Below are 12277 nucleotides of genomic sequence, written 5' to 3' on the forward strand. Positions count from 1 at the left end.
TCCTTTCTTCTTTTGGTTTAATTTTTCCCTGCCCCCACCCCATGCCCTTTGGTAACTGGTATTTTATTGTTTTATGGATCAGTACAGAGAAATTATAAGTAATTTGTACGTAATTCTTGTTTCTTTTTGGTTCGGGCCACACTGCCTGTATTTCTGATGTTCGGGATTGGAAGAGGATGGGAAGGCAGGCAGTTTGTCCAATCTGCTGTCATCAGCCGAGGATGTCCTCGGAAACTGACTCAGCTCAGTATCCACCACAGCCAAGGGAAGACGCGAGTTCTGCTCTGGATCTCCAGCCTGCTCCAGGATCTCCGACCTTCTCAAAGATCTCTACCCTGTCAGATCTCTGGCCTGCTCTCTCCTAGTTTTTCTTTAGGATTCTCTTTTCCCATATCTCTAATTTTGCTTATTTATGTTTTTCTCTCTTTTTTTCTTCCCTTTTCTTCCCCCTATCCTTTCTGTTTCTTTTTAGCTATTAAATTCTTTTTTCTTGCTGTTTGCCTGTTTCCCTGCTTGTTGAAATAATGTTATTTTATTTTTACTGCTGTGTACTTTCATTTTCTTAACCTGGGTTTTTCTTTTGATTTTCTTGTCCCACGCAATGGGAGAGAGCACTCCCCACTCCTGTCCACCTGATCATCAAAACTAGCTGCCACCAGCTAAACCTGCCCTCAGCTATGCTATATGACCTGCAAACGAAACCATTCACACACTCACATTTTCATTCAAAACCATCAGGAGACAGGTGGCGAATGCCTAAGATAATACAGCATACAATCATCAGTTAAACACAAAATCATCACCACCACACTGTCTCACAGAAAACCGTTTCACTTTACACAGAGAAATATGATAGTGACTCAAAGAGGTGACCAAAATACTGAGCCAGGACAGCCTCCTCAGGAACAAATGGCACTACAGCCCAGACACCTTAAAAAATTGAAGACCAAACAACTGCGAGCAAAACAAAGTAAGAACTCAGGGAAACACTAGAAGAACAAACTGACAAAATAAATTTAAAATTAGAATTCATACAGAAACAGCAAATAGAAATCCAAAAGATTAATAAATAATAAAATTTCAGAAACAGATAATGCCTTGAAAGAGCAAAGGAGTATAATGAATCAATTGAAGGCCAAATTAGCAAGTTTTCAGGCAGATCTCTACATGCTAAACTGCTAGGGAGGGGAATCAGAAAAAACAACAGGAGCAATACAAAGAAAACTCTAGAATTATGTGGGACACCATCAAGAGGTATAATGTCACACTTATGATTGGGGTCCCAGTACAAAAAAATAAGCACAAAGAAAATAGCTGTCAAATAGCTGCTGAAAGAAAATGTTCCTAAATTCATGGAAGATGAAAAGATATACACTCAAGCTGAATGAATCCCAAATAGGAAAAAAATCTAATACAAAATTCAGCACAACCTATCAGAATCAAATGTTCTGAAACCAAAGACAAGGTAAGAATCCTGAGAGCAGATTGGGAAAAACGAAAAGTTACTTAGAAAGAGGAATCAGTACGACTAAGCTGTGATTTCTCAGCAGAACCCAAGCAAGCAAGAAGGTAATGGGATGGCATTTGGAAAATTGTGAAAGAAAAAAATAGCCAGCCAAGAAGCATATGCCCAATAAAACTGTCACTTAAATACAACAGTAAAATTAAGACATTTCCAGATAAACAAATGGAAGAAACGTATAAAAACTAGACAAACCTTACAAGAAATACTAAGGGAAGTTCTTTGGGCAGAGAACCAAAAGTAGAAGGCAATAACATGATACTAATATATGAGGGGGTAACTCCCCCCCCAAAAAAAACCAGAAAAAAGCTTCACTCGCAGAGCTTTCATGGTTCACATTTTTCTCGCTAGGTAAGCAAGAATGGAATTGCAGACTTGACAAATGTATTAAGAGTAATGGGTGGGGGGTGGGGGGGAGTAATGGAGAACACTCTGAAAGTGATAAGGCTGTTTTGCAAAAATATTTAAATACATAGCTTTGGGGGGTGGGAATCCAGTTTGGGGATGGTACCCCCCTCGTATATGACACCACCACTCAGAATTAACCTAGATATAGAAGTATCCAGAATAAAACACACTTAGTAAAACATACCTACAAACCTCACAATAGGAAGCCAGAGGTTATTACAATTAAAATAAAGACAACAGAGGGTAGAATAGTTACAGAACTTTCGAATGGATAGGAAGGCAAATAGACTTGAAAGAAAAGATTGTTTTCAACTTGGGAGGAAATTAAAACACTGGGTAATCTCAAAGAAAATGAACAAATCTCATCAAAATAAAAATGAGGAAAGCACAAAGATCTAGTAAACACTAAAACAATAGCAATGAAAATAATTACAAGAAATCCCCAAAAACCATTCACTCAACACAGAAAATTATGTAGAATAAAGAAATCAGCAGCACCACAAAATAGAATGCAAAACAAAATTACAGCAATAAATTCATACCAATCAATCATTATGTAAATTAATTAAATGGACTGGTAGAGAGCAGCAGAATGGATAAGAAAAGTAGGACCCATCAATATGTTGTCCACAAGAGACACACCTTAGACACAAAGACAAAATAGACTAAAAATCACAGGAAGGAGAAAAAAGTTCAAGCTCATGGCATTCAAGAAAGGGCCAGAATGGCAATATGAATTTCTTATGAAATAACCTTTAAGGCAAAATTAAGTATAAGAGATAAAAAGGACAATGTATAATGATTAAAGGGTGAAATAAGAGGCCATATCCTTTATAAATACCTATGCACCCAATGAGCCAAAAAGTGCAGTAATCAAACGCTTATAGAACTAAAGAGGAAAGGCAATTCTGCAATAATAGATTTAATCCGCAACTTTCAATGAAGGATAAAAAAAATAAATAAAGACACAGAAGAACTAAACACAATCAACCAACTTGACCTCATAGACATAAAAACTCCCACTACACCTAAATACATATTCTTTTCCATCACACATAGATCATTCTTCAGAATTGACCATGTTAGACCACAAAACAAGCCTCACTAAATTGTAAAGTACTGAGATGTTATAAAGCATCTTCTCAGATCACAATCCTATCAAATTAGAAATCAACAATAGGAAAATCAAGGGAAAAATCGATCACATAGAAACTGAATAACACCTAAGAAGCCCAGGGAACAAGAAGTGATCTAAAAATCGATGAAGAGGAGGATGTAGGAGGTCTGGTACGGCTTGATCAAGGACAATGTAACCAAGAGGAATTACTTAAACCCAAATGAAGGCTGAGCATGATAGTGGGACAAGAGGAAATAGAGAAAAGAACTAGGTGGCAAAAGGCATTTATAGAGGTCTAAATACAGATGTGTACATATGTAATTATATTTATATATGATGATGGGGAAATAGATCTATGTACATATACTTACAGGTTTAGCATTATGGTAGAAGATGGACATTGGGCCTCCACTCAAGTACTCCTTCAATGCAAGAATACTTTCTTCTATTAAATTGGCATTCTATGATGCTCACCTTCCTGACAGAACTTCTGACGACAAAGCGGGTGAATAAGCAAATGTGGTGAAGAAAGCTGACAGTACCCAGATATCAAAATATACAGTGTCTGGAGTCTTAAAGACTTGAAGATAAATAAGCGGCCATCTAGCTGAGAAGCAACAAAGCCCACATGGAAGAAGCATACCAGCTTGTGTGATCATGAGATGTCAATAGGATCAGGTATCATGCATCAAAGATCCAAAACAAAAAAATCATATCATTATGAATGAAGGGGAGTGGGGAGTGGGAAGTGGAAACCCAAAACCCACCTGTAGGCAATTGGACATCTTCTTACAGAAGAGTCACAGGGAGAAGAGGAGCCACTCAGGGTGCATTACAGTTCCGATGAAACATACAACTTTCCTCTAGTTCTTTAATGTCTCCTCCCCGCTTCCTCCCCTCTCCCACTATCATGATCCCAATTCAACCTTACAAATCCAGCTAGACCAGAGCAAATATATGGGTACAGATAAAAGCTGCAAACATAAGAGAATCCAGGACAGATAAACCTCTCAGGACCACTACTGAGAGTAGCCATGCCAGGAGGGGAAGAGGAAGTTATAGGAAGAAAGGGGAGCTTTTCTTTCTTGTTGTGTTTTGTTTTGTTCTTTGTCAGTGGTGTGTTGTTGTTGTTGTTTTGTTGTATATTGTTGCTTGGTTTTGCTCTGTCTGGTTTTTGTGCATGTTATTGTCTCCGCAGGTCTGTCTAAATAAGATAGGCTGGATGCACAATATGGAGGAGAAAACAACGGGACCAACAGTTCCAGGGGGACATGGGACAGGGGGAGGTAGGGGGAAAGAAAGCAGTGTTAACAAACCCAGGGGCAAGGGTACAACAAGCGATCCAAATTGATGGTGAGGTTAGTGTGGGAGGCCTGGTAGGGTATGATTAAGGGTAATGTAACCAAGAGGAATTCCTGAAACCCAGATGGGGATGGAGCATGATATGGGATAGGAGGAAAGTCAAGGGAAATAGGGAAAGATCTGGGAGGCAAAGGGAATTTATAGAGGTCTAGACAAAGACATGTACATATGCAAATATATTTATATATGAGGATTGGGAAATAGATCTATGTGCCTAAATTTATAGGTTTAGTATTAAGGTAGCAGAAGGACATTGGGCCTCCACTCAAGCACTCCCTCAATGCAAGAATACTTTCTTCCATTAAATTGGCATTCTATGATACTCACTCTCCCCACACAACCGCTGAAGACAAAGCGGGTGAATAAGCAAATGTGGTGAAGAAAGCTGATGGTGCCCGGTTATCAAAAGGTATAGCATCTGGGGTCTTAAAGGCTTGAAGGTAAACAAGCGGCCATCTAGCTCAAAAGCAACAAAGCCCACACGGAAGAAGCACACCAGCCTATGTGATCACGAGGTGTTGAAGGCATCAGGTATAAGGCATCATCAGAACAAAAAAATTTTACCATAGTGAATGAAAGGGGGAGTGCAGAGTGGAGACCCAAAGGCCATTTGTCACTCACTGGAGATCCCCTTGCAGGGGGGTCTAGGGGAGGAGACAAGCCAGTCAATGTGTGATGTAGCACCGATGAAAAATACAGCTTTCCTCTAGTTCCTAAATGCTTCCTCCCTCCCCCTCTCCCCCTCTGTCATGATCCGAATTCTACCCTGCAAGTCTGGCTAGACCAGAGGATGTACACTGGTACAGATAGGAGCTAGAGGCACAGGGAATCCAGGGAGGATGATTCCTTCAGGACCAGGGGTGTGAGGGGCGATACTGGGAGGGTGGAGGGAAAGTGGGTTCGAAAGAGGGAACCGATTACAAGGATCTATATGTGACCTCCTCCCTAGAGGATGGACAGCAGAAAAGTAGGTGAAGGGAGACGTTGCATAGGGCAAGATATGACAAAGTAATGATTTGTAAATTATCAAGAGCTCATGAGGTTGCGGGGAGTGGGGAGGGAGAGGAAAACATGAAGACCTGATGCCAAAGGCATAAGTGGAGAGCAAATGTTTTGAGAATGATGAGGGCAATGGATGTACAGATGTGCTTCACACAATTGATATATGTATGGATTGTGATAAGAGTTGTATGAGTCCCTAATAAAAAGATTTTTAAAAAAGAAGGAAGAAAGGGGAAACCAATCACAATGATCTACATATAACCCCCTCCCAGGGGGATGGACAACAGAAAAGCAGGTGAAGGGAGACATTGGTCAGTGTAAGGCATGAAAAATAATAATTTATAGATTTTCAAGGGTTCATTGGGGGTGGGGGTTGTGAGCTGATACAAAAGGAACAGATTGTTTGGAAAGTGATGATGACAACATATGTACAAGTGTACTTGACACAATGTGAATGTATATATTGTGATCAGAGCCCCCAATAAAATGATTTTTTTAAAAAGAAAAGAAATTGAATAACACCTTGCTTAAAAACTATTGTGTAATAGAAAAATTATGAAATTAAAAATTCCTTGAATCAGGGTTCATGGCGGGGAGGGGGAAAAATGAGGAGCTGATACCAAGGGCTCAAGTAGAAAGAAAATGTTTTGAGAATGACGATGGCAACAAATGTACAAATGTGCTGGACACAGTGGATGGATGGATGGACTGTGATAAGACTTGTACGAGCCCCCAGGAAAATGATTCAAAAAAAAATATTCCTCAAATCAAATGAGAGCACTAAACCTTTAGGTTACAGCAAAAGTTTTTCCAGAATGAATGAATGAATAAATTACTAATAAAGCTTTGCTCAGTAGCAATTTATAGCAGGAAAAAGATACATTAAAAACATGAAGAATGAAAATCAACACCTTAACCCAAGTTCTCCAACTATTAGAAAAGGAGCAGCAATATTAATCTCCATAAGGAATAAATAGGGAAAAACTCTCTAAAAGTTATCAGTATTAACTCATGGTCTGTAATATATAGGTAGAAGTAGAAGTGATATTTGTATGAATGAATGGACTACACATCCCATCTGCCTAAGGTCTAGAAACAGTGATACCCTGCTGTTCAGTGCTCTTGTGTTGGTTAAGGCTCATCGAGACCCCTCAGTCCTGCGCCGTCCTCACAATTTCTGTTTGAGCCCACTGTTGCAGACACTGTATCAGTCCATCTCACTGAGTCTTCCGCTTTTCACAGCTCTTCAACGGGACCCAGCATGATGTCCTTTTCCAGGAACTGGTCTCTCCTGATTACACGCCCAAAGTATAGGAGACTAAACTTGCCATCCTCCGTTCTATGGATCATTCTGGCTGCTCTCCTTCCAAGACAAATCTGTTTGTTCTTTTGGCAGCCCACAGTACTTCCAATAGTCTTCGCCAGCACCAAAGCAATGATCATTATCTAGCACCCAGAGCTTATGTTTATAAATATCCCATAACCATCTTTCCACTGAAAGAAACTAGAAGTCCTTGGAGAAATGGCTAGTTTTCAAACTGACAATAGATAAGTAAAAGACTAGTCAGGAACATCCAACTATGCCAAAAAGTAAAGGTATGCTCCAAGAATGACGGGGCACATATCAAAGCATGCTAGGACACATATCAAAGATTGATAGGACACATATCAAAGATTGATAGGACACATATCAAAGATTGATAGGACACATCAAAGCATGATAGGGCGCATATCAAAGCATGATACGGCGCATGTCAAAGAATGACAGGGCACATATCAAAGAATGATAGGACACATATCGAAGAATGATAGACACATGTCAAAGCATGATAGGGCACATATCAAAGCATGATAGGACACATATCAAAGAATGATGGGGCACATATCAAAAGGACACAGGAGCGGACTTGAAGTAACTTCACCTGTCCAAATCAAGAAAACTTTGAGCATCAAATAAAATAATGATAAAGTAATGGATAACTCTCAGAATAAAATAAAAATCCATGAATCCATAATATATTAAATAAATAAGGGAGAAAAAAACAAATCTTCCTTATAACAGGATAATAACCAATAAATGTAGAAAGAATGATATAATTAGAAGATTTGGCAATATTGCAGTAATAACTGTTTCAAAGAATCACCAATGTATGTCAAGATGAGATGGCAGAAATCTGGTGAAAACCAAGATATTTATGGAGCATCAAAGTACTGCTCCTGTAAGATTCATTACAAGGGAGAAAAAAATGGGCCCTTTAGAATGAACAAACCTTGCCAAGATCATCTGCCTCGAGTAACTATTATGGTAAATATCAGTAGTAAAAGGACATATAGATATGGTGTGCTTCTTGAGATGATGTAATAAGGAAGACTCAGTATCAATTCTATTGTACTCCTGCCTAATCATGAAGAAACATCAGAAAATTCAAATTAAAAATATTAGTCATGAGAGAAAAAGAAAACCAACTACCGTCTAGTCTACTTGATTCCAACTCAAGACAACTCTATAGGGCGGAGTAGAACTTCTTCTGTGGGTTTGTGAGACTATAACTCAGCAGTTCTCAACGTGTGGGTTGTGACACCTTTGGGGGGTCGAAGGACCTTTTCACAGGGGTCGCCCGATTCATAACAGTAGCAAAATGACAGTGATGAAGTAGCAATGAAAATGTTTTTATGGTTGGGGGGGTCACCACCACATGAGGAACTGTATTAAAGGGTCGCAGCATTAGGAAGGTGGAGAACCCGTGCTGTAACTCTTTACACAAGTTAGAAAAAAAGAGAGAGCCTCATCTCTCTCCTGTGGATGGCTGGTAGTTTAGAACTGCTGACCTTAAAAATTATAGCCCAAATAACTTCTTGGAGCAATTCTACTCTGTAACAAATTGGGTTGCCATGCGTTGTAATCAATAGTTTGTTTGTTTTTTTAGTTTAGTGCATTCCATGAAAGGAGGTCCTGGTGGCTTGGTGGTTACAAGTTGGGCTGCAATTTGCAAGGTCCACAGTTCAAAATCACCAGCAGCTCCATGGGAGAAAGATGGGATTTTCTACTTCCATAAACATTTAGTCTCAGAAACTCACAGGGGCAGTTCTACCCTGTCCTACAAGATCACCACGGATCAGTCGATGCCAGTGAGTTTGGTTTTAAGTTTATGGAGTTGATGATGAGTCAGACTCAATGGCCATGAGTTGAGTTTGGTGGTGTAGTGGGTTAAGCTTCAGGCTGCTAACCACAAGGTGAGTAGTTCAAAACCACCAGCTGCTTGGTGGGAGAATGCTAAAGCTTTCTACTCCTGTGAAGATCAGCAGTCTCAGAATCTAACACAAGCAGTTCTACTTCCTATAGGGTTGCTATATGTCAGGATCACCTCAATGGTAGTGAGTTATGGAAACTTTGTGAATGACGTAAATATGCTACAGCTGAGTATTGATACTTTCAAAGAAATACTAGTACATACCACAGCATCAAATCGATTATGATAAATTTCTGCTTGGCTCTGCTCAATGTAGCGTTGTTTGGCATGAACAAAGGCAGGTACTCCTCCATAGACAAAGCCAATGATGCCTGCTGAAACTGCTGCCTTACTGATATTCTGAAGTTCTTCAGATGTTCTCTGCTGGTCACTAAAACATCAAAAAGACAATGTGGTTTGGGATTACTTTATTGATATGGCTCTCCAAAACAAACTTATCAGTATTATCCCAAATGCTACCAGTACCATAGAGATACCTTTTTTATTATGGGTAGAATGCATCAAACCCTCTAACAAGCATTATAGTGCAGGTATACAAAGGTAGTTCATGTTTCAGATAGAACTAAAATCTTTGCTGTTAGAAATTAGGATACAAGGGGCTTAAGTGGAGAGCAAATGCTTTGAGAATGATTGGGGCAGGGAATGTATGGATGTGCTTTATACAATTGATGTATGTATATGTATGGATTGTGATAAGAGTTGTATGAGTCCCTAATAAAATGTAAAAAAAGAAAAGAGGAGAAAAAATGATTAGGGCAAAGACTGTACAGATGTGCTTTATACAATTGATGTATGTATATGTATGAACTGTGATAAGAATTGTATGAGCCCCAATAAATTGTGAAAAAAAAAAAGAAATTAGGATAGTAGTCAGCCAATGGTAAGCAGAGACAGCAAAGGAGCAGAGGGGATTTTCCAGTATACTGTACTATTTCTTTCTGGTTACTGGCTATCCATAATCATTCGGTCTGAAAATTGGCTGGTTAGTATCGCTATGTACATGTGTATGCTAATAAAAATATTTTTCTTTAATGATTATTACCTAGACACTTGGAAATAGGAAGAACTGCAAGTTGGGCATAGAGCCTGATGTTTTCATTCTTTAATCTCAAATTAACTTTTAAAAATCACACACATTTGTGGAATTTTAGGGCAAGGTATACAGGAATAAAAGCCTTCTATTTAAAAAGCGGGTTGCAGCAACAACAAACATTTTTCACTATGTACTATGAAGCACAGGCCTATTTAAAACAAGAGAAATGTATTGATTACGATTAATTCAATTTGCTACTCCCAAGTGCCTTAGAACTGTTACCATTCTAACAAACCGCTAACTTCCTAAGTATGAAATTACTATAAAGAGTGGCCTTTCTAAGTACTAAATATAATTTTATAAATTACATTCCTAATTTGCTTTCTTAAGAGAGTCTCTGAAGACTGAACAAGGACTGTACAAGGTCCTCATCTATGAAACGTAAATAAGATTTTAGGAAACTTTTTATACTCACATCAGCAAGAAAAAATACTGTAATTTGAACATTAGTGTAAAATTTTTAAACATTTGCAATAAAATCGATCAATGACAAAATTCATTAAAAATATTAAAGTTCTGAAAATTATAAGCCCGGGGATATACTTTGGCTGTTTTACCATTTGAACAATTACTCATTTCCACTTTTAAGGCTTAAGAAAGAGGCTCGTAGAAGTTACATATTGTGTGCTGTCAGGTTCGACTTACATCAACTCTATGCACAACAAAACGAACTACTGCTTAGTCCCGAGCCATTCTCACAGATGTAATGCTTGTGTCCACTATTGCAGCCACTGTGTCAAACCATCTCCTGAAAGGTCTCCCTCTTTTCCCACTGACTTTACCAGGCATGATGCCATTTTTCCAGGGACTGGTCTCTCTTGATAACATGTCCACAGTTTGTGAGACAAAGCCCAGTCCCTCGTTTCTAAGGAACATCTGACTGTACTTCAATCAAGACAGGTTGACAGTTCATTGTACTTTCCATATTCAAGATGGCTGGTCCAAAAACTAACACATGAGAGGAAGTTTTCCTTCCCCCCCAAAAAAGGCAGCATAGCAGTAGAAAATCTTAGTAAGAATCTAGGCTATAATCTAGATGTTAAAATGGTTCTGCAACTCACTGCTAAGTGATGTGGACAAACCTAATCTCTGCCTCTCCTGGTTTCCTAATCCATGACGTGGAAGGGAACACACAAGGCATGCTTTTTGTTTCTTTCAGCTCTAACAATCTTGGTTTACCTGGACGATCACAATTATCTTCTTCTGTATATCCCACACAAGAATCTTTCACAAGATCGCAAATAAATACTGGAAAGCCCACTGAGAGAGGCCATCCCATTATGTTTAAAATAAGATAAAGCAATTTTATGCCACTAGTTCTCTTGCCCTCACCTATCTCAACAACAGAGCTTCCATTTAATTTAGCCATGAGAACATTGTGTAGTTTGGATAAAATATTTTAGGAAATCTGCTCCAGAAGTTTTCTCCAGGTAGTAATGAATGACTGTATGAAGAAATGAATGCATGCACTACTGAACATTTTTTTAACTAGGTAAAATCAAATCCATGTAATAGGTGATCAGCAAAATCTTATTTTTAATCCAAATAGTATACTTTCTTTTGTAAAATGTAGCTCAATGGCTGACAGCATTTTTTATTCCTTATTTTCAAAGTGAAAATGACAGTCCTCTTTGTTCCCTTGTCAATATTCAATTTTTGGAGGATGAAGGCAATAACGCCATGAAATAGTAAAGTTTAGGATCAAGTAAAATGGGGAAAAAAGAAGTTGGTAGGGAAGCCTGGTAGGTTCCTGGTTCAGCTCTAAAACCAACTGGCTTGGCACATGTTTCCCGATCTGTAAAATGAAATTACACTAAATCTCTTCAAGTCTTCCTTAATGAGTTTTGAGTCTTGCCATTTGAAAATCGGCCTGTCAATCAATTTCCCAAAGACAACGGCAGAATACATGCTGAGGGTTAAAAATTAGAACCCCAAGCTCCATTTTAAAAAAATCAACCGCACCAACCAGGGGTCCTTCGCCTATATGTCCCCGAGCTGAGGACATTATCCGCGGCCCCTCCCCACAAACCCTAGGCGCGTTTACTCTTTAATAAACAGCTCTCGGAGGCGATCCCATCCGGACTCCGGGTAAGGGGACTCTGGGATGTAGGAAGGCAGCTCCGGTCGCTCAGCAGGGGTCTGGGAATCGGTGGCCACAGCTTCAGCAGCAAAGACTCGGGGGAAAGGACCTAATGCCCTGCGGAGGAAGCTCGGAGGCGCCCTCGGAGGCTCCTCCATAGCCCTCTCCAGACCACAAGACGCACGCACGCACGCTCCAGCCTCAAGGCACCAAGGCCGCCCGCGGGCGCCTGGCGAGAAGGTGAACTAACGCCTCCGCGCCGGGGTACCACGGCTCGACCCAAAAGCCGGCATCACTTCCGGAAGCCCTTGGAGCACGAGACAGGAAGTCCTGCCTCCAAGATGGCAAAGGCCAAAGGGCGGGGCAACCGCGGGCTCCAAACAGTAATCACTTCCGGGGGAAGACGGGCCGTGCTCCCAGCCTGGCCCCGCCCCCGCCCCGC

The 12277-nt window shown here is 39.8% G+C and overlaps 1 protein-coding gene across 1 annotated transcript in view; it reads right to left on the reverse strand.

Moving 5' to 3' along the window:
- Window positions 1-12144, reverse strand: part of TIMMDC1 (translocase of inner mitochondrial membrane domain containing 1) — a 41994-nt gene extending 29850 nt beyond the window's left edge. The window contains exons 1-2 of the mRNA XM_075542473.1: window positions 11800-12144; window positions 8867-9032 (exon numbers count right to left, since the gene is read on the reverse strand). Coding sequence (XP_075398588.1) covers window positions 8867-9032; window positions 11800-11993 — 360 coding nt within the window. The 5' untranslated portion in view covers window positions 11994-12144. The remainder of the gene's footprint in view (window positions 1-8866; window positions 9033-11799) is intronic.
- Window positions 12145-12277: the final 133 nt, after the last annotated feature.

The sequence above is a fragment of the Tenrec ecaudatus genome, chromosome 2 (genome assembly GCF_050624435.1).
Source record: "Tenrec ecaudatus isolate mTenEca1 chromosome 2, mTenEca1.hap1, whole genome shotgun sequence".
NCBI lineage: Eukaryota > Metazoa > Chordata > Mammalia > Afrosoricida > Tenrecidae > Tenrec > Tenrec ecaudatus.